Source organism: Epithele typhae (genome assembly GCF_022376455.1).
Source record: "Epithele typhae strain CBS 203.58 chromosome Unknown BXZ73scaffold_50, whole genome shotgun sequence".
In the NCBI taxonomy this organism is placed as follows: Eukaryota; Fungi; Basidiomycota; class Agaricomycetes; order Polyporales; family Epitheliaceae; genus Epithele; species Epithele typhae.
This window is the reverse complement of record NW_025954241.1, coordinates 37,727-61,578: the sequence shown is the minus strand read 5'-3', so window position 1 is coordinate 61,578 and position 23,852 is coordinate 37,727. Positions and strand designations below refer to the sequence as shown.

General features: G+C 59.9%; 7 protein-coding genes across 7 annotated transcripts; 4 read left to right on the top strand and 3 right to left on the bottom strand.

Annotated features, from left to right (window-relative positions):
* Window positions 1-969: 969 nt before the first annotated feature.
* On the top strand, window positions 970-3,899 carry BXZ73DRAFT_51698 (kinase-like protein; the record flags this gene model as incomplete). The annotated part of the gene is made up of 8 exons (XM_048020682.1): window positions 970-1,096; window positions 1,146-1,231; window positions 1,447-1,530; window positions 1,582-1,841; window positions 1,894-2,269; window positions 2,336-2,397; window positions 2,449-2,549; window positions 2,599-3,899. The coding sequence occupies 8 exons, from the start codon at window positions 970-972 to the stop codon at window positions 3,897-3,899; spliced, it is 2,397 nt and encodes a 798-aa protein (XP_047874826.1).
* A 361-nt stretch (window positions 3,900-4,260) lies between these two features.
* BXZ73DRAFT_51735 (gamma-glutamyl phosphate reductase) lies at window positions 4,261-5,796 on the top strand (the record flags this gene model as incomplete). Its single annotated transcript, XM_048020686.1, has 4 exons — window positions 4,261-4,428; window positions 4,480-4,750; window positions 4,802-5,124; window positions 5,176-5,796. The coding sequence occupies 4 exons, from the start codon at window positions 4,261-4,263 to the stop codon at window positions 5,794-5,796; spliced, it is 1,383 nt and encodes a 460-aa protein (XP_047874825.1).
* A 2,662-nt stretch (window positions 5,797-8,458) lies between these two features.
* On the bottom strand, window positions 8,459-9,349 carry BXZ73DRAFT_104300 (uncharacterized protein; the record flags this gene model as incomplete). Its single annotated transcript, XM_048015837.1, has 3 exons — window positions 8,459-8,970; window positions 9,043-9,211; window positions 9,263-9,349. 3 exons carry the CDS (start codon window positions 9,347-9,349, stop codon window positions 8,459-8,461), a joined length of 768 nt encoding a protein of 255 aa, XP_047874824.1.
* Window positions 9,350-10,523: 1,174 nt separating this feature from the next.
* Window positions 10,524-12,479, bottom strand: BXZ73DRAFT_104299 (uncharacterized protein; the record flags this gene model as incomplete). Its single annotated transcript, XM_048015836.1, has 3 exons — window positions 10,524-10,640; window positions 10,690-11,009; window positions 12,050-12,479. 3 exons carry the CDS (start codon window positions 12,477-12,479, stop codon window positions 10,524-10,526), a joined length of 867 nt encoding a protein of 288 aa, XP_047874823.1.
* An 82-nt stretch (window positions 12,480-12,561) lies between these two features.
* BXZ73DRAFT_91713 (uncharacterized protein) lies at window positions 12,562-14,326 on the top strand (the record flags this gene model as incomplete). The annotated part of the gene is made up of 5 exons (XM_048026083.1): window positions 12,562-12,576; window positions 12,870-12,952; window positions 13,027-13,166; window positions 13,270-13,563; window positions 13,632-14,326. 5 exons carry the CDS (start codon window positions 12,562-12,564, stop codon window positions 14,324-14,326), a joined length of 1,227 nt encoding a protein of 408 aa, XP_047874822.1.
* Window positions 14,327-18,649: 4,323 nt separating this feature from the next.
* On the top strand, window positions 18,650-19,971 carry BXZ73DRAFT_79826 (uncharacterized protein; the record flags this gene model as incomplete). Its single annotated transcript, XM_048023168.1, has 5 exons — window positions 18,650-18,843; window positions 18,911-19,032; window positions 19,204-19,335; window positions 19,393-19,778; window positions 19,831-19,971. 5 exons carry the CDS (start codon window positions 18,650-18,652, stop codon window positions 19,969-19,971), a joined length of 975 nt encoding a protein of 324 aa, XP_047874821.1.
* Window positions 19,972-21,064: 1,093 nt separating this feature from the next.
* On the bottom strand, window positions 21,065-22,725 carry BXZ73DRAFT_104296 (uncharacterized protein; the record flags this gene model as incomplete). The annotated part of the gene is made up of 7 exons (XM_048015835.1): window positions 21,065-21,397; window positions 21,452-21,539; window positions 21,589-21,928; window positions 21,981-22,119; window positions 22,183-22,250; window positions 22,300-22,477; window positions 22,534-22,725. 7 exons carry the CDS (start codon window positions 22,723-22,725, stop codon window positions 21,065-21,067), a joined length of 1,338 nt encoding a protein of 445 aa, XP_047874820.1.
* Window positions 22,726-23,852: the final 1,127 nt, after the last annotated feature.

Sequence of the window (23,852 nt, the reverse complement as noted above, 5' to 3'; positions counted from 1 at the left end):
AGTCGCCGAGTGGGCAACTCGTGTGTGGACATGCCATGAGGCCAACAGGTTCTCGCAGGGCGCTTGAGCTGGCAGGCAGTCCTCGAGGCTGCGACGGAAGCCGGATGATTGATGGACTCTGGGCGGGCCAATGACGCTTGACGTCGTTTCTGTCATGCAAGAATGAACAAGTCTGCGGAGGTCCACGAGCCGTTATCTCTATGTTTGAACCGTATGAGGAGTTTTGAGGGAGTGAAGTGTGTAGGAGACCAGGTTTTCCGCGAGAGCAGCATGAGCGCTCGTGAAGATTCCATACAATATCTCCAGCACAGTCGAAAGTGCCCGTCCGCTGTCTGTCGGAGAAAGTGAGCGATGGTACGTAAGATAGCATCTCGGCTTACCTGTGTGAAATCCGATAGCCCGAATACAGCTCAGCCCTCCGCCCATGCCCTCTGGTATCGAATCATCTCTGAGTCCAGAAGAGCGATTCGCGCCGATACGCACCGCCGTGACCACGGCCACAAGCAAACACGCTGTAGACGCACGAAAAGATGCCACCGTCCCTGGTCCGTCTGTCGATGGAGTAACAGGCCTGCTGGAAATCCTTCCAAGGCGGTCTGTCAGTCAGCAAGGTCGGAGGTAAAGGTGATACGAGCACATTTGAGAGAAATAGGATGGTTGCAAACATCAAAAACAAACAGCTCCTATGCATTTTCATGCGTCCTGTCGCGGTAGTGGAGAAGCGAGAACAAGAGAATATTTGACCTGTCACGAGGTTACCAGGTAACCCGATACGAGCACGTGATCGGCGCGCAGGAGCGCGACGCGTGGGGCCTGGGCACTGGGCACCTCGCGCCCGACTCGCAACCTCACCTCGCGACTTGCTATCCACCATCTTTCTACGCTCCTTGCCGTTCTTCGCCGAGGCTTGCTTCTTGTATATGCTTTAGGCTTGCTGCTATATGCGCTCTCTATCCTGATGCCGATCGAATGTCTCTACCATGGCACGAACGCAAGAGTCGCCTCAGCTCTCTCATTGGCGCAAACGACGGAGAAGACGGAGAGGCCGTGGCGATGGACCAGCTGATGCATGGGCAGAGCGTGATTGGAAAGACTGGTGAGCATCTTGGGCGATGATTTCTTGGTGTGCACGGCTGACTGCTCAGCCAAAACCATCCGAGTGGATGAGTTCCGGTTCACAGACAAAGACCTTGATCTTGTCGGGACACTGGAATACGGCCAGTATGGTGTGGTAAGTTTTATTTTTATTTTTATATGCTCATATCTGTCCTCCTGTGCATCCTCTCCTCATATATGCGTCTCCCCTCATCATGAAATGGTCATAAAGAGAGTGCACGCCTCGACTTATCTCCGGTCTTGAATCCTGACCACTTCATCAACATATGCTCCCCTTACTTGCTTTGATTTACCTGGGAGCTCTCATTGACCTGTCGCTTTCTTCAATAGATAGACGTCGTTACGTGCAAGTTCGACGGCCGTGTCTATGTCCGCAAGTCGACTGAAAAGCGTTTTGCGCTGAGAACTCGAGAGGTGCGTGATCACATATCCTAAGGTAGATTCTATCCTGCTGACTGTCTGCAGCAATGCTCCCCTCAATTCGAGCGAGATATCCTTCTCAAAGCTCGTAAGATGGAGTCTCGGTGGGCTCCTCATCTCCTCTGCGCCTTCCAGACCCCGACGCACCTCAACCTCGTCATGGAGTACATCGAAGGCGGGACGCTGTGGGACGTGCTGGAGTCGAGTCCTCACGACGGCAAGATTATCGAGTCAGACTTGAAGTGGTGGATTCCCCAGATAGTGAGCGCGATCTCTTGGTGCCATTCCCAGGGCTTTGCGCATCGGTCCGCATTCCCCTCCCCTCCCCCCAGCCGCTTCCGCTCATTGATCCAATAGTGATGTCAAGCCGCACAACTTCGTGCTCGACAGCTCCGGCTATGTCCGCCTCATCGACTTCGGGTCCACCGCGCCACTACTTCCTCCCGCTGCGGACGGGAGCCAAGCAATATCTCCCGAGCACTGTCAAGTGCCGTGCGGCACCTGCGACTACATCTCCCCAGAGATCCTGCAAGCCCACGAAGAGGCACTTGTTGCGCTGGAGATGGACGATGAAGAAAGCTTGTCTGCCTCCAAGTCGCGCAAGGGGAGAGGATACGGTCGAGAGACCGACTGGTGGAGCATGGGTGCCATGATCTACGAAATGGCTTACGGTGTTGCACCGTTTTTCTCAAGAGAGATCCGGCATACATATGCGCGAATCGTAGAGCACCATGTACGTCGTCGTGCTTCGTCTGCATTGTGTCCGATAATTGATCGAGGTGTATACCGTGCCTATCAGAGAAGCCTCAAATTTGACGCGTCTGCTCCCGTGTCAGTCAAGCTCCAAGATCTGCTTCGCAGGTGGGATGACTACGGGGTTCTTCAGACTAGTCGTTGACATCTCACCATCAGGCTGTTAACATCTCCTGAGCTGCGCTTGGGACGATGCAATGTCAAAGAAATCCAAAGCCATTCGTTTTTCTCTGAGGGAGCGTTTGAGGACTTGCACCTAAGTGCGTTCTCATCTTCTCCGATGTTCTTGTCACTGACTCTGTCTTGCAGAGACCAAGCCGGATGACCTACACGTGCCTCAGTTCACCTACGCGACTCCAGTTGTCCCCTCGGCCCCCGCCGAGAATGCTTCTCACGAGGAATCCCAGTCCCGACCCTTCGCCTTCTCGATGTTCTTCCAGTCGTCATCGCCTATGACTGCCCCCAGCGGGTCTCCAGGCGTCTCCCCCGGCGTCCAAATGACTCCTTCTCATGGATCTACCCGTTCCATCCTCCGCGAGCAGCCCCTGGCCGCCTTCATCGGCTTCTCCTGGGGCCCCCCAAAAGACGCCTTCGACCACCCCTCCACGAGCACAAGCCCCCCACACCGCGCGAACCTCAGCACCCCGCGCCCGCTCGCGCACCTCTTCGCCCCGCTCGGCGAGCTCTCCGCGCAGGTGCAGCGCACGCCCGTCGGCCCGCGCTACCCGTTCGCGACGCCCGTGCGGCCGTCGGCGCTCACCCCGTTCCAGACGCTGCCGCGCGCGAGCACGGTGCGGCGCACGGCGCAGCGGCGCGTCGTGTCCGACCGGGAGGCGATGAAGCAGCTCGTGGACTGCGTCGGGATGAGCGCGCGCAAGAAGGTGCTCGAGAGCGGGCGCAAGCCGCGCGTGCTCCTCGCCCACCCGCGCTCCGGCTCGCGCTCGCGCTCCGGCACGGGCTCGGGCGCCGCGAGCGTGCTCAAGGAGCTCCGCTTCGACCGCTCCGTCGCCGTCGTCGGCGACGCGGGCGTGTCGTTCCGCTCGGAGCAGCCGTCCCAGCAATCGCACTCGCACTCGCACTCGCACTCGAACTCGGAGAGCATGCTCGGGGCGTCGATCCTCTCCATGTCGTCGCGCGCGCTCGACGCCGCGGCGCAGGCGAACGCGACGGGCGCGAGCGCGAACGCGACGGGCCTCACGCAGGAGATCCTCCTCGAGGACACCAGCTCCGAGTTCGACTCGGACGCGCCCCCGAGCCCGAGCCCGACGCCGCGGCCCGGGTCGGCGATGTCGATGCTCTCGCGGCGGAGCGCGACCCCGACGGGCTCCTACTTCCTCGCGAGCGGGCAGAGCAGGCTGCGCGCGGATCGGCGCTCGCTCTCGCCGTCGTTCACGGAGACGCTGAAGACGCCGCGCACGGCGGGGACGGCGTCGAGCACCAGCACCGGGGGCGTCGACAGGAGCGGGTTGTCGGAGTCGCGGTCGATCAGGGTCGACGGGGATCTGTCGTACGGGGACCTGGACAACATGGAGCGGCGGTACAAGCGGCTCATGGGTGATATTGCGGTGGTAGAGGCCAGGCTGGACGAGGTCGCGGGTCTCCTGCAGTAAGTTATATGTGCGATTGTCCCCCCTCTAGAATGCGTCGCCGTCGCCGTCAATGTATGCACCTTATTGTATCATTTGTATCTCTCATTGTAACACGAACTTATCGTGTCTTCCTTCACCCTCTGGTCAGTCTGGGCAATCGGCGTATGTGGTGCGCAACATCTGCGTGTCTTATTCTAGTTGATGCTGACCCAGTATAACAGTTCGTAAAGCAACAGCCTGGGCCTCTCTGAATCTGTCTGAAATAACTGTGAGATAAGATAAGATCCAAGATCGATGACGTAAGTTTTGTTCTCTGAGTCAAGTTCAACGCTCTTGAGCTTGGACTCAACCCTTGTGCAGCACGGCACGTTCAACTCCCACTATGAACTCAGAGGAAACAGCAGTATCCATCGCAAAGGCGGCGAAGGCGGCCTTTGAGGCGTCGCAGCTGATCCCAACTGCCGAGCGCGTCCAAGCGCTTCACGAGATCCGCAAGGAGCTCGAGGCGGCCAAGGAAGCCATTTTGGCCGCAAACAGACTAGATGTCGAGGTGAGTGTTTGTCCGTGCACTTTGAGGCTGTGGGGACTGAAACCTGGTCAGGCTGCGCAGGCGGAGGTGGACGCAGGGCGGATGTCCGCAGCCCTTCTCAAACGCCTCGATCTCACCAAAGGCGACAAATGGGACTCTATGCTCCAGGGCGTCACCGACGTCGCCGCTCTTCCTGATCCGACGGGAAACGTCTCATACGCGTCTGAGCTGGACGATGGTCTGAAGTTGTACCGGGTGTCGTGCCCGATTGGCGCACTCCTCGTCATCTTCGAAGCTCGGCCAGAGGTCGTCGTCAACATCGCGTCTTTGGCCATCAAATCCGGTGAGGAAAGCCGCTGTGTTTTGTTCCGCGTCGTCTGATACTCTCGGAAAGGGAACGCTGCCATCCTGAAGGGCGGGAAGGAATCCAACGAAACCACCCAGCTGCTCTCGAAAGCCATCCAGACAGCACTCTCCAAGACGCAGCTCCCACCAACGTACATCCAAGCGATCCAGACCCGCGCAGAAGTCTCCGCGCTCCTCGCGCTCGACCAATACATCGATCTCGTCATCCCCCGCGGGAGCAACAGCCTCGTACGCAACATACAACACAACACCCGCATCCCCGTCATGGGGCACGCCGACGGTCTCTGCGCCGTCTACATCGACGCCTCAGCCGACCTGAAGAAGGCGGTCAGAGTCGTCGTGGACTCCAAGGTACGGCCCCCGCGCCCCGGAAGCCTTTCGCGAACGCTCACCCGCCCGCAGGTCGACTACCCCGCGGCGTGCAACGCCGCCGAGACGCTCCTCCTGCACGAGAGCACGGTGGGCACGATCTGGCCCGCCGTCGCGCGCGCGCTCCTCGCCGCGGACGTCACCCTGCTCTGCGACGCGCCCTCGCTCGCCGCGCTGCACGCGCTCGCGCCCGCCCCGGCGAACCTCGCGTCGCACGCGCGCCCCGCGCCCGCGGACGCGTACGCGACCGAGCACCTGTCCCTCACGCTCTCCGTGCGCGTCGTGCGCTCGCTCGCGGCCGCGATCGCGCACGTGAACGCGCACTCGTCGCACCACACGGACAGCGTCGTCGCGGAGGACGCGGCGGCGGCGTCCGCGTTCGTGCGCGGGGTCGACTCCGCGGGCACGTTCGTGAACGCGAGCACGCGCTTCGCCGACGGCTTCCGGTACGGGTTCGGGACGGAGGTCGGGATCAGCACCGGGCGCATCCACGCGCGCGGGCCGGTGGGGCTCGAGGGGCTCGTGACGTACAAGTATGTGCTGCGGAGCGAGGGCGCGGAGGGGCACGTCGTGGGCGAGTTTGGGATGGGCGAGGGCAAGAAGCGGTACAAGCACCGGAGGTTCGAGGCCGCGACCGCGCCGTTCTACGAGTAGGGGGCCGGGAGGGGGAGAGGGAGGAAGGATCCAGCAACACCGTCTACTGGGGACGCCTGTGAGGCCGAGACTTGGAGAATGCAAAGGAAGCAGCGCAGTGATATGACTTGATTCAGAACGTAAAACGCCGTACAAGAGAGTCTCAGCATGCCCACCCGTCCGGAGTCTTCAACGCGTTACCGCAGCCGACACTGGATGACGTCCGTAAGCCAGACCGCTCTTACTAGACCGTAAATGCAATTCCGGAGCTTTAAGCGAGGCTAAGCGACGAGAGGGATCTCTGGCGTCAAGCCGGCGTCAACGGAGTGCCTCCACCGCGCGGAGACCTTAGCCAGACCTCATGGAGGTCCGTTGAGGTCCAGTCGTCGATTTGTCGGCGCCAATAATGGTCCACATCACTACCTCCCGTCCGAAATAGGCCTTCAAGAGGCCTCTACAGCTTTTCGGGAGGCTTGTTTGCTCTGCGAGGGGGGTGCCGACCCCTCCACAGACTTTTGGGCGCTTGTTATTCCAGCAGCCACAGTGAGATCCTCGGGTATCACTTTCTCGTCGGCATCTCGGCGGAACTGCCCTTTCGAGCGGTCTAGAGAACTACGGAGCGTCCGTAGTTCCGTATTTCCTTACGGAACGTCATCCACTTATCATGTACTTAGACATCGCGTCAGTTCAGATCCGGGCTCTCGAGCTCACGCACCGCGGAACAACGTACGTACGATGTGAAATTCGCGCACACGAACACAAAGCATCATGGCACGCATGACCACAGCCCGCACCCTCCTCTCGCGGCGGACTCGCGACCCATGCCCGGCAGCTCCGGGGCGCACCGGGAGGCAAAACCACAATGCGCAGAAGCAGAAGGATGGAACCCCGTCCTCCGCATAGTTCGACCGCGCGCAGCCCCCGGCATCTCCGGCCCTGCCTCTTTCAGCCACGTACTTGGAACACGAGGACCGATCGAGGTGCAGCCGGCGAGATAAATTCGCGATGTTACGATGTGCGCGCCATGAGAAATAAGAGCCGAATTAGTGACCGTACTGTACAGTTACTATAGCCGTGTGGTTCGCTATTAGTCCATACTCGTTCTGAAACTTTTGTCGCCGCCTTCCGGGGCCATGATCCCCCGCACGCGGCCGCGGTATTATCTACAAGGTATATATTTTCGTTTCGCGTGAGGCCGGAGATCGAGGCAGGGAGCGGGGGTGTTATCTACAGCGGGGGTTGGTACAGTACTGGGAGCAAGCCCGCCTGCGAGGCAGTACGCCGTGGGGGGTATCGGTGCGGGTATCGGTGTGGTACGTGTGAGGGTGCGTGGCCAGAGTTCGTGCGGTCGTGGGCGGAGCGTGAACGAGGACAAGGGTGTATCTACAGAGAGGTGTGTCCGGTCGCGGGGCGTCGTCCGCGGGATAGATATGGACGAAGGAAGAAGGAGAAGAAGGGGGAGTCAAAGCGAAGCATTAAGGGTGCAGAGCGGGGGCGGAGAATAAGAGATATACACGAAGGCAATAAAGACGCAGGCGCGGGACCGAGCAGAGGGGGCGGCGCAGGGCCCGGCGAGAGCGGGAAGACGGCTTGAACCGGAAGCGTCCTTTTCGACAGAACAGGGAAGCGGGAAAACAGGGTAAGCGGGAACGCGAGCCGCAGAGCGAGGGACGAGGCGCGAGAAACGGGAGCAGTCGGGCGTTGCGGCGAGGTCGACTACAGGCCGAGGGACGTTCGGGAACCGGGGCGAGCGGGCCCGCAGAGGCAAGTCAACTAGGGTGGGGGCGCGGCGCGGCGCGAGTCGGCCGGCCGGAGGAGCGAGCACCAGGCCCAGGGGACGGCCGAGTCGACGTGGACACGTGCACGGGAGAGGGGCGCGACGGCGGGGCGTACGTCTGGATTGGGTCCCGGTGCGCGTGCGGCGGCTGAGGTTGGTGCATGAACGGCGGACCGGGGATGGGCGGGAGCGCCAGGGAGTCGAGCCCGGGAGCGCCGTCGAAGGGAAAGCCGCGGTCCAGCGCGAAGCCAAAGTCGCCAAAGCCGAAGTCGATCTCCTCGTCGCCGCCCCCGCGACCCCGGGCGGCGCGCTGTGCGGGGGCCCGGCGCTCGTGCTTGCACCGCCGAACGCGTACGACGGCTCGCCGCCCTGCGTCTCCGACGGGAAGTAGAACGCGCCGAGCTCGGGCACTGAGGACGTCGACGTCGACGCGGAGGCGGAGGCGAGGCGGAGGCGGCGCGCGGGCGTGAGCGACATCCGTGACGGGCCTCGGCGGGCGCGGGCGCGGCGCGGTGCGTACCTGAGTGCGCGACCGCCGGCGCCTGGTACAGCCCGTGCGTGCCGGCGTCCGACCGCGAGCCAGCCATCGCGGTGTGTCGCCCATTGTTCGTCCGAAGTGAAGACCTCGAGCGGTGGGTTCAATGGCGACAGGTCCAATGGGGGCTCTGCGCGGCAAGCGGTGTCAATACTGGTACCAACGCCCTCGCCGCGGGGGTGTCGCGACGTGAAACGTGACACTCACCGGGCTGATTGACGGCTGGAGCGACAGATGGCGAGAAATCACCAAACGGCAGGTCCAAATACGGCGAGCTATCAGAGATGACGCTTGGAGGGACGCTTGTGCCGCGTTGTGAGAGCGGTGTGTGGGGCGCGGAGGGCGACGGCAGCCCCAAGAGGAGTTGTCCATCAGTGGCGAGCATTCTCCAGAGCCGTGTCGACGGTCGTAGTAGAGCGGCAGCGAGATCGTGAGGATCCGGAGTACGTGAGACGAGTGAGCGACGACTGGGTTGGCGAGGGCAGTCCGCCGTAGCCCGTGCCCCCGCGCCCCACCGACATCGACCCACTCGAGTTCGTACCGGGCGTGTAGGAGACGGGGGAGAGCAGCGTGTCTCCTCCGACCCCTCCCCAGTGGAGAGAACCAGAGAAGCCTTGCGCGTGGCGCCCTTGCGGACTTGGCCAAGAGCCCGGGACCCCGTTGACAGAAGCCAGCCCCGAGAGCACCGTGGACGAGTTGCTGCGGCGGCGGTTGCTGAAGTCCCCTCCCGCGGCGAGCATCGTTGGCATGCTTGGGTGGCTGTTGGAGGGCCGGTGCGGGGGGCGCGCCGCCCGCGACGGGGCGGCCTCGGCGCGCTCCACCTCGATGCGGCCGACCAGTGCAGGGCGCGAGGCGCTCCCTTGGCTCGCGCGGCGTTCCTCGACTGGCGACGGTCGCGCGGCGGCACTTGAGCCCGCGCCCGCGCCCGCGCCGTCGCTCCGCCGCCGTGACGTACCGCGCACGGGCGCGGAGATGGATCGTTGGACCGCGGCGGGAGGGGCGGGCGACGGGGCGTGATGCGAACTGCCAGGTTCCGGCGTCTGGGCCGGGTTGATTTGGAAGGAGCCCTCGAAGGTCTCCTGCGGACCAGGTGGGGTCTTGGGCCGGCCAAATGGCCGCCTCGACTGCATCAAAGCGTAAGTGCGTCGTCGGAGGGATATCCGGTCACCACGCACCTCGCGCTTGCTGCGGCCCATCGTCGTCCGTGTCCGTGTGTTGTTGTTCTTGGTCGTCGCGGGGCGGTCGTCGTCGGTGGGGAGCATGTCGGGGATTGTGGTGGGAGGAGCACGGGTCCGAGGGGGAGTATATGTATCGAGCCCCCGATGTCTGCATGGCTCGATGACCAAACGCCGGCCTGCGCTGCCTCTCGCCACAGCTCTTCCCAACGACATTCGATCGTGGCGCCTCTGCAAAGATCCAGGGCGATTGCCGCCAGCGCATTGCCTCCGTCCTGCGTGCACGCGAGCGCCCTCGCGGGCCCGGCCAAGAGCCGTACACAGCAGCGCCGGGGCCGGCATGCGGGATACGCTCCAGCACGGGCGGACCGGTATAGGTCGGGCGGTGCATTGCACATGGCCTGCACATGCTCCCGCGAGCACCAGACACCCATCCTCCAAGACAGAGACATCCACGCAATCCCTTTCTCGCCACACGCAGTGCCGGCCATATACACTCTATCCCTCGGCTGGGACGGGCGCCTCGTGACACGACAACGGCGACTTGTGCCGGCCTGAGAGCACCGCCTCATTGAACTCAGTGAGGCCTGCTTGGAAGGACTCGGACGACTCGGGCGCGCGACCTGACGGGATTACGGCAGCTCCCGCCATGCACGAACGACCCGAAGCAGTCCACGAGACGCACTCCCAGCACGTCTAACAGCCAATCTCCGGTCCGTCGGACGTGAGAACGGGGGTCACAGCGGGACAAAAGCACCAGGAGCAGCATTGCTTCACATCAAGATTGTGGATTAGAGTTCGCCGTGCTCCGTCTAGGGCTCTGTCGCGCGGATAGGGGAGCGACGACTGTGGAGGCAGAGCGGGTGAGCGTCCGTAACGCGACCGTTTGCGGGTTCGTACCTGGCCAATTGCCACCACGCTAGCCGGACCTCGATGATGGAGCCGCAGAGGGGACGGGAAACACGGCGGGGTGCGATCTTGATGGTGGTGCGCAGCGATCGTCATGGCGTGGCCGCGGACTACTTGCGACGGGGAGCGGGTGCAGGATCCTGCCGACGGTCTGACACGAGAAGCTTGGCGTTGAGAGCGTTCGCCATTGGTGCTCCACTGCGATTCACTCCCACGCGTAAATCGTAGGTAAGGAATGGCGGCTTGCTCGGCTGACAGGACATGTTGCATACAGGAAGCTGTGGATGTTTGAGCGCGGCGAAGGAAATCAAAGCGAACAAGCTCACAGCAGCGCCGTGTCATTCCTGACGTCTCATTCGTATCCCAGCTTACGGCGTTCATCCAGGTCTTTGTCGAGCTCATTAATCTCATCTTCCGTCTCCCTGATCGTTTCGTCCCAGGACACGAAAAGCTCCGAAAGGGTGTCAACCTGCACGATGGTCAGTTTCCGGTAAGGTTTGGGCAGTACTCAGACGCACACTAGTAGCATAGTGGTCCATGAGAAGCGCTATCCGTCTCTCCAGGTCGGCCGCGGTGTGCAAGTCTTCGTCGTGCGCTTTCAGCAATCCCTCCAGTCTCGGCTGGAGCGCCTCGTAATCGCCGAGTTTCCCGGCTCCAGTAACTCCCTTTGTTTCGAGTGCATTAATCTCGCGCAGGTCTCGTTCTGCGGAGCGAATGTCGGGTTCCATTTCGGCAAGAAAGGCCTCCAACTCCGTGGATGTCATGTTGTCGTATGTAGGGGGATTCACAGTTCCAGCCAATGCGAACGCAGGTGTTAGCATGTGCGCGTACTGTTCATCTGTCATGAATATCGTTAGTATCAATAGATGAAAATCAACTACCGGACAGCGAGTAGGGATATCGTCTACGCATGGCCATTTAGATCGCCCAACTAGGATTGGCTCGAGCATAGGCGAATGTGATGAGTGCAAACAGAGAAAACCCCATGCGTTATCGCGAACACACAATATTTGCGTGGATAGAAGTCGTGTATAAGAGAACAGCAGCACGATGGCATGCACAATCCACTACACTCCCAGGTACCGCAGAATGGGGCATCTTAGATACTAACAACATGATGTGCCGCAGTTTTCCACGCATCCCGAACTGATGTCGACTTGCTCATTCGACGACAGAAAGGCAAGCCGACATATGACTGGCCACGGCGGCGGACGGACGGATACTCCGTCATGCCGACCGAGAAGAGCGGAACACCGTGGCAATTCGCCGCATTTCCCAAGACATGACATGCATCGGTCTCGCTCTCATCTAGAGGTCCCTTCACCGGCCAACAGACACAGCCCGAGTTGGCATGCGCAGGCCACCAGCTGTGATCCAGACCGTACCGCAGGTGGTAACAGACAGAAGGTCTCCGGAGAAAGAGCGAGGGAAAGTTGCATTGTCATGTATCAAGAAAGCAAATGACAGCCTTACGAAACGATGCCGCCCATGCGCATGCGATCTCGTCGATGAGGTTACAAGTACGACGTCTTTTCTGTATCGGGCTCGACATCTGTCCCCGTAGCACCAGAGCGATATCCCATGCCAACTGGCTATCGATCCAAACAAGCAATCGTCCGCCACCTTGTAGTCCGCTCGAACCACAAGGCCACGGAGGCGTTGTAATACTAGTAACGATAACAAAGCATTCGATACCATGCATCCCCGGAACATCCTTACAGCCCACAGCTGGCTATATGCATGCCGTACACCTGCGGGACGACAATGCAAATGTGCGACATGCACGACGTGCCCGGGAAGAAACGTCTCCGTACAGCATCCACTCTCCCCATCGCGAGCTACGAACCACGGACAGGGAAGAAAGGCACAGGCACTCACATCGGTCCATGAACCGCTTCAGGGCGTCGCTGCTCTGCGCGACGCCGTTCATCCGGCGCTGGAGGTCGTCCGCGCGGCGGGCGAGGGTCTCCCCATCCTTGAGCTTCTCCTTGTCCTTCTCCGAGCGCTGCGCGCCCGCCGCCTCCCCCGCGTCGTGCTTCGCGCCGAAGAGGAGCGTCTCGAGCCAGCGCAGGCGCAGCTCGAGCGCGAGCGCAGGTGAGATGGCCGCGGTCGCGACCATGCTTGCGTGCGCGGGAATCACGGCGGGGCGGGCGCCGACTTCGGCGCGCTCGTCCATGTCGAGGTCCGCGTCCGAGAAGGTGTGAGCAGCAGGGGCGCCGTGCGGGGGCGGTGAGGAGGGCGGGGTCGAGGTCGAGAGGTGCCGGAGCCGCTGGACATCGCCCAGGAACACGCTGCCAATTGCGGACATGGGCGGTCAGGAGTGAGACTGGTTGCAACGGTGAGGGGTCGGAGGGAAACAGCGAGCGGGACGGCGGAGGGGAGGGACAGCGATGACGACGTGGGCGGTGAGGACGCGAGACTGGGGGGCGGTGGCGCTAGCGCGGGCGGCTGCGTCGGTCTTGGACGCGTCCCGGCTGAGGCACCCGCCACCCGCCCGCGCGTCTTGCCTGCTCAGCCCACCACGGTCACCACCACTCACGCACCCCGCCGCCCGCCTGCGTCACCATGTCGTGCGTCGTGCTCGGTCTGTGCTGCACACCGCTTCGCTGACGCCCGCCCCTCTTCCCCGAAACGCAGGGACTCGGACATGCCTGCCGCCTCTGCCCCCACTGCGGAGAAGGATTTGACACTTGACGAGACGGTCGAGCACGCCAAACGCGCCTTCGCGCTCAAGAAATACGAGCAAGCGGTGGAGCACTACGCGTCCGCCCTGGAGCTCGTGTGAGTGACACGCTAGCTCGGCGTCGGGAGCGCGTCGTCCCCGGTCCTAAGGCCTGACCACTCCCGCCCTGCAGCACAAAGAAGCACGGCGAGGACGCGCTCGAGACCGCGGACCTGTACTTCGCGTATGGAAAGGCATTGCTGGAGCACGCCATTTCCCAGGCCGGCGTGCTGGGCAAGCAGGACCCCGACGAGCCGGTGGAGGACGACAAAGGTGCGTGCCCGAACTTGCCCTCCGCGTCTTGCGGCTCATCGCCAACTGCCTTTTCTTGCGCGCATACATTCGCCTCCCTATGCGGTGCCGTCCCCATTTTCAGACGCGAGCAATAGTGGCGCGTTTCTGTCGTTCTCGGGCGATGCTGAGGACGAGGCGGTGGACCTCTTCGGCGCTGCACAGAAGGCTGTCGAGGAGGCCGACGCTGCGGCGGAAGAGGACGAGGAAGACGACGACGACGACGACGACGCAGAGCCCGAGGACGACTTCAACGCCGCGTGGGAGGTCCTCGACCTCGCACGCGCCATCTTCGAGAAGCAGCCGGACCCGTCCGACGAGCTCAAGCTCAAGCTCGCCGAGGTCTTCATCACGCTCGGCGACGTCTCGCTCGAGACAGGTGCGCGTTTCCGCCCCCACCGCCGCCCCCTCTACCCCGATATTCACGTCCTCTCGCGCGTCCCGCAGAAAAATTCGAACAGGCGATCTCAGACTACGAGGCCGGCCTCGCGCTGAAGGACCCCCTGCTCCCGCTGTCCTCGCGCCAGATCGCAGAGGCGCACTACAAGCTGAGCATCGTCCTCGACCTCACCGCGGGCCGCCTCGGGGACTCCATCGTCCACGCGGAGCGCGCGCTCGACAGCGTCGAGGCGCGGCTCGCGGAGCTGCGCGTCGCGCTCAGCGGCCAGGGTCTCGTCAAGTCCGAGGGCGCGGCGGGTGCCAGCGGCGGCAAGGGCAAGGGCAAAGCGACGGGCGCTCCCTTGGAGGGCGACGACGCGGTCTCGCGCATGTCGAAGAGCCAGATGGAGGCGGAGGAGAAGGAGCTCAACGGCTTGCGTGAAGACCTGGCTCTGAAGGTGGAGGAGCTGAAAACGTCACCGAACGAGTCGGCAGCGTCCGCGCCCGAGCTGGCAGCCCAGGCGCTCGACAAGGAGCTCAACGCCCGGTCATCTGCAGCAGCGCCGAGTGCAGTCAAAACGGAGGTGAACGACCTCACCGGGCTCGTGAAGAAGAAAAAGAAGAACACGGACGCGAACGGCGCCGCGCCCCCGCCCGTTGCAAGCGCTTCATTGTCCTCGGGGAAGCGGAAAGCAGAAGACGGTGCCGAGAGCGACGCGCACTCGGAGAAGAAGGCGAAAGTGGAGGAGGGGTCGGTATCATGAGACAGCGGCGTCCGCGAGGGCTCGTTGTCTCGCATACCACCGCTTTGCGCTCATACCATCTGTATCGATATTCATCACGCATCCTAATGACTGAATACACTGCTGTCTCGCTTTCCTCTTCCAGTCAGGTTGCTGCTGCTGCCGACCCTGCATTGTGGGCTTTCTCAATGGTCAAACGATCATTTGGATGTGTTCAGTACCACTTAACAAAAGAGGAAACAGGCAAATCAATAACCGTCTATATTGCAAACCACACCAGTTTCTTTTAACGTTCTGCGTTGAAGGTGTCGGCGGAGGAAGACGAGACGGTCATAGCGGCCTACTCCTCAGCGCGAGGGAGCTGTTCGCGACCCGTCGGGTTGTCCCCGTTCCAAAGCACTGGGGTGGGTGGGTCGAAGCAATGCGTACGCACGTGGACGCGATGTGGGACGAAAGGACACAAGGTTCAGTCGCGCTCCGGCGTCATAAGCACGTGCTATGACCCTCCACGTCCACACTCAGGGATGAGCGCCTCTCTCTCTCTCTCTCTCTCTCGCTGCGCCGGAAGATAATCCCATGAACAATGCGATGGACCTTTCTGTATGCAAACACTTTCCCGCGTGTTCCCGTTGCTGAGAACGACAACTGCGAAGCGTATCTGTGCTATCAGACATGAATCTGGTGGAGCTGTAGAGTCCATCTGCCTTAGGGTCTCGTGCACTGCCCAAGTGTCTTCGATCTTGGACGCATTTTTGGCGGACGAACCTGATATTGCGAGGGAACGAGCATCGTTGAAGAAGGTACACTGCCTTCATTTACTCATTGCATCCGGTGGACTAACAAGTCCGCCAGCTCCGCAAGCCATACTCAGGGTTGATCGGCACGGCTCAGCTGAAGGTCGACATCAAACGCCAGGGACTCGAGGCGCTGTGTGAGTTCCTGAACCCGGGTGATTCAATCGAGGCGCATGTCCCCGATCCGGGAGAGGACGTGGGCGTGTTCGTTGTTTACATTCTTCCACCAAGTGAGCCGTTCCGCTGCTGCGGGGTGTTTGACGGCTAATCGGAGGCACGGTGACACACTCCAGTCACCCCGTACAGCTGGGCGACCGAACTTCACCTCCGGGTCCGCCAGCAGCCCCAACAGGATCCCTTTGAAGCCGACGGATCTCGTATTCGTCAGGATATCGCCTCCCTTATCCCGTGGTATGAGAAGACGCCCAGCAGCATCATCGTTCGTGAGGAGTACGTAGCCGCTTGGAAGTGCATCATGAGCTCTTCCGAGAATTTTGTCATATTTGGGCAGCCCAGAATCGGCACGCAGTTCCGCGCCATTTTTAGGACTAATGCTAACCGCTCGTCCGACAGGCAAATCTCTCTTTCTGATGTATGCTCTGCTTCGAGGGCTGTTCGACAGGATCGGCCAACCCATCTTGTTCTGCATCTTTGGTGGCGAATACTGCCTTTTCGAGGAGAATGGAGTCCGACAATTCGACGTCTTGAATGTCGGTCGCATACCAAGGGGTACTCTAGTTCTGCTCGATTCATACGAAAATCCCGAACACCTGTTCACGTACTTCGATAACTCCATACGCATCATCCTTGCCGCCTCCCCTCGGCCAGACCTGTGGAAGAAGTTCGCGAAGTACAAGCGTGCGCTATTCTATGTCATGAAGGTTTGGAGCGATGTTGACTTGAGATTTCTTGCATCGATGTGAGTGACTAACAGTCCTGCTATGTTTGGACGCTCACGTCTTGTCAGTTGGCCGCCAGAGTACTACACTCCATTGGAGCTCTCCTCCATCTTTGGGCCGTGTCCCCGTTCATGCACACGCCTTGTACAGCGGACTTCAGGCGACTTGCTGGCGGACTTGGGAGGGCCGGACCAGGCACTCCCCGAACTCAAGCTTGCCAACCTAGCAGCTGTTAGGAGCCTCGTCACATTCTTGCAAAACCCAGCTGGCCTTGTCGATCCTCCCTCTGTGTTTCACAGGTACTTCGTGCTGGAGCTCAAGGACAACGTGTGGAATCCAGTGACGAACATCGACTCAGCCTGCACGCACTCCATTCCTACCCCTGTGCTCAAGCAAGCGGCTGTGGAAAAGTTCCTCGAGTTCAGGGCGCAGCGTCGAGACGACATGATGGGAATGTACTCGGCTGTCAACGCCGTCGCTGGCTACTTCTTCGAGCCGATGGCCATTGTGCGGACCCTGGCGACGGGTCGGAATGTCACCTGCCAGATGTTGAGCGAGACGAAGTTCACGCTGGAATCTCTAAAACCTCGCTACTTCGACAATTCCACGTCGGTCATCACGATCAGCAAGACTCGTAACGAGCTCCATGTTCCGTTGGAAAAAATTGACGCAAGCTTTGACGCCTTCGCGGTATCAGAGTCGGGCAAGCGCGTCACCCTCCTTCAGGTGACCCTCGGTAAGAGGCCTTCCATGAAGGATTCTGGTATCGCAAATATCCTCGCTCGGCTGTTCCCTGGTGTAGTGCCAGACGACGTGACGCTCTCCTTCGTTTTTGTTGTGCAAAAGCACAAGAATGGGATGGCACTGGCCGGGAGCCGGTCGAAAAGTGGCTTCGATATTTCGGATCCGCCCAACATTGATGTTGGATACGTGGTCGTCGAGGATGAGGCTTTGGTAAGTAGGCTACTGCGAAGTTGGTTGTGCAACGTACTGATGGCCTGCAATAGGAGTGTCTTCAGCAAGACATGGAACGTCACTAAAGGGAGATGGCTTGACCGAACCGCCCACAAATATTCGGAACTTTTGGTAGGTCTGCGTCGTCATCAACATAGCTTTGTTTGACACTGACACGAGTCCTCTAGCGCCAGTCACACCTGTAGGGATTCAGTACCTCTCTCTCGATCTTCTCATTGCGATCGTTTTCTCAAGTTTGTACAACACGAATATTGTAAGCCCGTTGAGCCATACAACTAGGTTATGTGTGTAGCATACAGTGCTCGATTGATTCACCCTGACATGCGGATGTGACGGTAAGCAGACGAAACACCACAACCACTTGACCGGGTTATGCGCCGGCAAACAAAGGTTTTCTACGACATTTAAATAAGACCAGGCGGTGCCTCCATCTCGCGGTCCTCAAACGCGCCGCACACAGCTCACGCTGTCCGCGATTGAGACCGTCTAGCCGCTCGAGGATGTTGAGTTGCTCAGTGAAGGCTGGACGTCCTGCGGGAAGGCATCCTGTATTAATCCTATACCGCGAGTGCGCCGAGGTGCGACGGGCCCATGAGGAATGTGGCGGCCATGAGGCCGTTCTGTGCACGGGTGGGGTGTCAGACCACTTGAGCACGACGCTTGTACAGAAGCACGCACGTCTATCCATTTCTTGGAAGCGATGTGCATTCAATGTCCTTATCTTTGACTCGTTGGGACTACTTCGAGTCTGAGTCGGACGCATCGACGCTCCGTCCAGCCCAAGATTCGACCTTGACGACAGTCGAGCATGGAAGGTCGTAGGGGAGCTATGGGAAGGGTATGTGTATGACTTTGAACAGAACAGCAGCAGATGACCACTTACCGTATCGTCCGGCAAGCCCTCTGCTCTTCTCTATTCGAGGATGTGTCTCGCACCCACATCGACCGACCCCCTGGTCATTTTGCTAAGGGGAACAAGTCGTATGCGGGGTAGTGCCGCGAGGTCCCCGTGCTCCATCGCTTTGAAAGACGCGTTCATGCCCTGCAGCTGTGATACTAGATGTCCACTAACCCATCAACTTGTTACGGACACACATGAGACGCGTTGCGCAACGGTGGCAGACAGAGAGTGTGATATTTGGAGCTGAGAGTTCATCTCGGCAGGGAGGCAGTCTCTTTGGATGCGAGCCCGGCTCTACAATTGGAAGAGAGGACAGTAGTTCTGCCATGGTATACATGTATGAGCACGCACCTGTTGAACCATTCCCATTCTCCTCTCATCTCGACAGATCCAACAGGTCGACCAGCGTATTTGGCACGAGCCCAGGGTTTCGGCGAACTTGGCCAGGCGGGGAGGGGATTGGAGTAGCAGTCGGGTTTGACGGTGGAAGAACGCGCGGTGCGGAAGCCAAGAACAAATCGTCCAGGTTGCTGCAGATCTGTAAGCACACCGATGCTGTAAATATCAGCAAAAGTCCAGTTCGCATGCGCAATGCCTGATTAGGGCGGACTTGAAAGCCCGGGGCGAAGGGCCACCTCTGGCGGTGGCCAGCGCGGGCGGCTGCGTCGGTCCTGCGCGTCGCCGTCCTGCCCTCAGCCTCAGCCCACCACGGTCACCACCACTCACACACCCCGTCGCCCTCCTGCGTCACCATGTCTTGCGTCGTGCTCGGTCTATGCTGCACACCGCTTCGCTGACACCCGCCCCCCTTCTCCCGAAACGCAGGGACTCGGACAAGCCCGCCGCCTCTGCGCCGGCTGCGGAGAAGGATTTGACACTCGACGAGACGGTCGAACACGCCAAACGCGCCTTCGCGCTCAAGAAATACGAGCAGGCGGTGGAGCATTACACGTCCGCCCTGGAGCTCGTGTGAGTGACGCGCTAGTTCGGCGTCGGGAGCGCGTCGTCCCCGGTCCTGACCACTCCCGCCCTGCAGCACAAAGAAGCACGGCGAGGACCTGTACTTCGCGTATGGAAAGGCACTGCTGGAGTACGCCATCTCCCAGGCCGGCGTGCTGGGCAAGCAGGACCCCGACGAGCCGGTGGAGGACGACAAAGGTGCGTGACCGAACTTGCCCCTCGCGTCTTGCGGCCCATCGCCGACTGCCTTTTCTTGTGCGCATATATTCGCCCCTGTCCCAATCCTCAGACGCGAGCAACAGTGGTGCTTTTCTATCATTCTCGGGCGACGGCGAGGATGAGGCGGTGGACCTATTCGGCGCTGCGTAGAAGGCGGTCGAGGAGGAGGACGACGACGACGCGGAGCCCGAGGATTCGAGAAGCGGCCGGACCCGTCCGATGAGCTCAATCTCAAGCTCGCCGAGGTCTTCATCACGCTCGGCGACGTCTCGCTCGAGACAGGTGCGCGTTTCCGCCCCCACCGCCGCCCCCTCCACTCCGATATTCACGCCCCCGCAGAAAAATTCGAACAGGCGATCTCAGACTACGAGGCTGGGCTCGCGCTGAAGGACCCCCTGCTCCCGCTGTCCTCGCGCCAGATCGCAGAGGCGCACTACAAGCTGAGCATCGTCCTCGACCTCACCGCAGGCCGCCTCGGGGACTCCATCGTCCACACCGAACGCGCGCTCGACAGGAGGCTCGGCTCGCGGAGCTGCGCGTCGCGCTCAGCGGGCAGGGTCTCGTCAAGTCCGAGGGCGCGCGTGGCGGGTGCCAGCGGTGGCAAGGGCAAAGGCAAAGCGACGGGTGCTCCCCTGGAGGACAACGACGCGGTCTCGCGCATGTCGAAGAGCCAGATGGAGGCAGAGAAGGAGCTCAAGGGTCTGCGTGAAGACCTGGCTCTGAAGGTCCGTCTCTCCGCATGTCGTGGTTGCATGACGCTTACAGGGAACGCGATAGGTGAAGGAGCTGAAAACGTCACCGAACGAGTCGGCAGCGTCCGCGCCCGAGCTGGCGGCCCAGGCGAGCTCAGCGCCGGGTCATCTGCAGCAGCGCCGAGTGGGGTCCAAACGGAGGCGAACGATCTCACCGGGCTCGTGAAGAAGAAAAAGAACACGGACGCGAACCGCGCCGCGCCCCCGCCCATGGCAAGCGCTTCGTTGCCCTCGTGGAAGCGAAAAGCATAAGATGGTGCCGAAGACGACGCGCACTCGGAGAAGAAGGCGAAAGTGGAGGAGGGGTCGGCATCATGAGACAGCGGCGTCCGCGCGGGCTCGTTGTCTCGCATACCACCGCTTTGCGTTCATACCATCTGTATCGATATTCATCATGCATGCTAATAACTGTGAATACACTGCTCTCTCGCTTTGCTCTTCCAGATTCGTTCCGGTACTGTCCGGGGCGGCGGTGGTTCCTCACACGGCTATCCCCCGACATGCGTTTGGAGGAACTGATGTTCGGTCGTCTACCAGTCGACCTACTACGCGCGCAACAAGTATAACCTGAACACATGAGGGCGGTGGGGGTCGCTCACCGAGGAACACGACCGTACGTGGGCGAGAGCAAAAATGGGATTACGGAGATACGAAGCTTCATGATTAGAGCAAGCACGCTGGAGACGAAGACGCTGCAGTCGTACTCCTCAGGAACACGAGCACAAGCTGCAAAATAGCTTTCGGATCAGAGTCGTGGTTATGGATTACGGGCGAGCAAGACCTCCAACGCAACCAACCATCCAGCGCCACCGACCTTTCATCACTACAAAAAATGGGGGCCAGGCGGATCTCGTCATTATAGATGAAACGAGCCTGCGCTACTCCTAGAACGCGCCCAAAGTGGTCCATTGGCTTTATCGCTACGCCAGATTCATATTGTACACGACTGAGAAATTTACGGAGCAGGGAACACAAGAAGTACAGGGTACAACGGAACGTGGAGGTCGATGCAGAAACGCGTCAAACAGAAACGAACAAGGCTTGCTGACAGAATGGACCAATGGTACGCCGGAAAGAGTCACGTTGGGACCGGCGGAAACGTATAGCTACACAGGCTAGGTCGAACCTTAGTTTCTGGTGAACACCTTGCTGCAGGACAATAAGTACGCCGCATAAATACCGCAGAAACGCACGAAGGCATCATCCCGGATGACCATATAGCCAACATCGATAAGTACGGACTTAGACGGCAACGTCGATCACGTTGCTTTCGAGGCTTCGCCCGGGGTGCGTGAGAGCCCGCACCAGGCATCAAAGGCGCGGACGTCGAAGATCGTCTTGAGCCGGTGCTCTTGGCCATGAAAATCGGCTCGCACGAACGCTGCGACGGCGCGTTCGTAGAGGGGTGGGGTGGGAATGCGATAGATGTAAGCAGTTTCAATATCCCTCAGAGGGTTCTTCGCGTCGTGCCGAAGTGCCAGGTGAAAGAAACGATGGAAGCCAAAGATGTCCTCGGCGATGCCGACTGGATTACCGAAGAAACCCATAAAGCTTTCTACCAACGCATCGTTGGCGACCTGTATTGTAGGGAGCTGGTAACCAACGTCATGAATATCCTCGAGTATGTTGCCTGAGGCTCGGCGGACACGTTTTGATATGAACGCGCGAGGTGAGGGTCCAAAGACAGAGGCGAGCTCAACTGCAGAATAATACGCTTCATCCTCAGGAGTCCGACTAGAGGTACGTGAGTGTCTAACCAAGGGGAGAAGAACGAACTACTCACCCGACGTCAAACAACCCTGTTTCTTCCCAGCTCCAGTAGCTCATGACCCACCACAAGAGCGGCTTCCGAAACTTCGCAAAGTCCTTCCACAAGGCTCGTCTCCGGGAGGTAGAGAGGACGGCGCGGAAGTGAATCTCGCCGAGCCAGTCGTGGGGTTTGGCGAGCGTGGCATCAACGAGTGCTAGAACGTTTTCCGGCACCTCCGATAGATCGTCCGATGCGAGGACCTTGACGTCCTTGTCTCCGAAAAGGAAGAAGCGCTTCGGTCTGACGCAGAACAGAATGGTGAGGCCCGCGCGTAGTCCTCGCAGAAGCGCGTAGTAGAGGAACAGCGTTTTCCCTGTAAGACAACCTATGAGCCTCGCTTCATCGCATGACTTTGCATCACGTACCGATGCCCGGGTGCCCAAACACGATGAAATTGTCCTTCGGATGTGACATGATCGACTCCCACAGTTTCACGTACTCCTCGCGGACGATTAGGCTCCCAGGTTTATCGAACATCGTGTGCTGCATGACGGAGAGAACGTCCTGACGAACACGCACCCCGGACCCCCCAAACGCTTCGAAGGGATCCACCTTCCTGACACGCACCATGAGATGAATGGCGGTCTCCCAGTTTTGAGATGCTGGACTTTCGATACTGACTGGGGCGGAGACATCTGCCACAGGTAAGCACTCAGGATAGCCGTGTTGGACGAGGTGGCTTACAGTGCGTAGAGGGTATATCGACTATGAAGACGGCCTCGTTTGGTGGCAAATTCGATATGTATGGACGTACGAGGTCGTCCGGGTGCAATGGGGCGCATACGTGTTCCAGCCCCTCGGATTTGATGGTCTGCTCAAGATACAACGCGTTGTCCCACCCGACTGAGAGCGCCTTATGGAGCTGGTGGACTTGATTCCTTCACGCAATACGCCGAGCAGATTAAAGTGCCACGTTACCTTTCGAATGGATGCGCCCACCACCGGTATATAGGAATGGTTTGCCCAGAAAGCGTCGAGCATTCCAGTGACTTTCTCCGAAGGTGGGATACGAAGGAGGGCGATCTCGATGGTTCCATTAGGGAGGTGTTTGAAGACGAGGACGGGCTTCATAATGAACGTGATAAGCAGAGTGAAAGTGTACGAGGACATGACCAGTAGTGCATACCATCTGTGTTGCATCCGACATTGGCACATCTTCCAACGACATGATGGAACAGCAGATGGTGACGACGAATACCAGACTGGTGCGCCAGCAGAAACTGGTTGTCGGAGTGCAAACTAGAACCCGTGGGCAGCCCCTAAGTAACCTCAGTCTCACCTGCCAACCGTCATCGCGAGAATGCATATTTAGGAACGCACAGGCAGACGTCATCCAACCCTATGTGGAACTCCACCAACGATCTCGCACGTTCGCCCATATGCGGTCCCAATGCCCCACCCACGACATCTCCGAGCTCTTGAGGCATTTAACGCGAGCACCGCTGGACGTCCTGCGGGAAGCGCGCGCGTTACCCCAGGATCATGGCAAGTGAGAACCGAGGCGAAAGGTACCCACCTCGACAATCTGACCGGCGCCGGACACTTGAGTCATGGCGTGTGCCCCTAGTCCTCTATGTGCTACAGTGGAGCCGAGTCGGCGTGGAGGTGCGCATGAGAAGGATGAGCTGCTAACCTTGGCGATGGCCTGGACGTCGGTGCTCGTGTCGAGAAATGCGCGGTGACTTCTTCTGTGACTCTCGCAGCGGCGCTCCATGGCCCTTCGTGCTGCTGACCTTCGTCGTCCGGGTTCATGACGGCCGCCGCAAAGCTGACGGCCTCGCCGCGTGAGACCAAGTGGCTGACGATGAACTGAATATTCGCGTGTTATGTTGTGCAGCTCCGTTTGAATTCGCGAGGACCCTACGTCTATTTCTGAGCGCTCTTCGTCATCGTCTGTCATGTAGACCACCAGGAGCTTCCACCGGTCACAAAATCACAGAGTCAAATCGACGATCTTCCATCTATGGGTATGCATGTTAGCTAACCCAAAGAATCGTCAGGGCGAGGACTCACACCTAGTGTTTGAGGTGTTGTGCACACTGGAACAAAATCCACGCGCCCACCCACACGTCTGCACCCGAGAGGACAGACGGCGGTAAGGTCCGATTTGAACAGGTGGTGTCTAAGGAATTCACCGCGCTGAGCCGTGCGCGAGACGTCCACAAGCGCATCGTTTGTCGCAGCTTTTTGAACGCAGAAACCACGCGTAAAACGCGTCACGGAAGGCGAAATGAGAA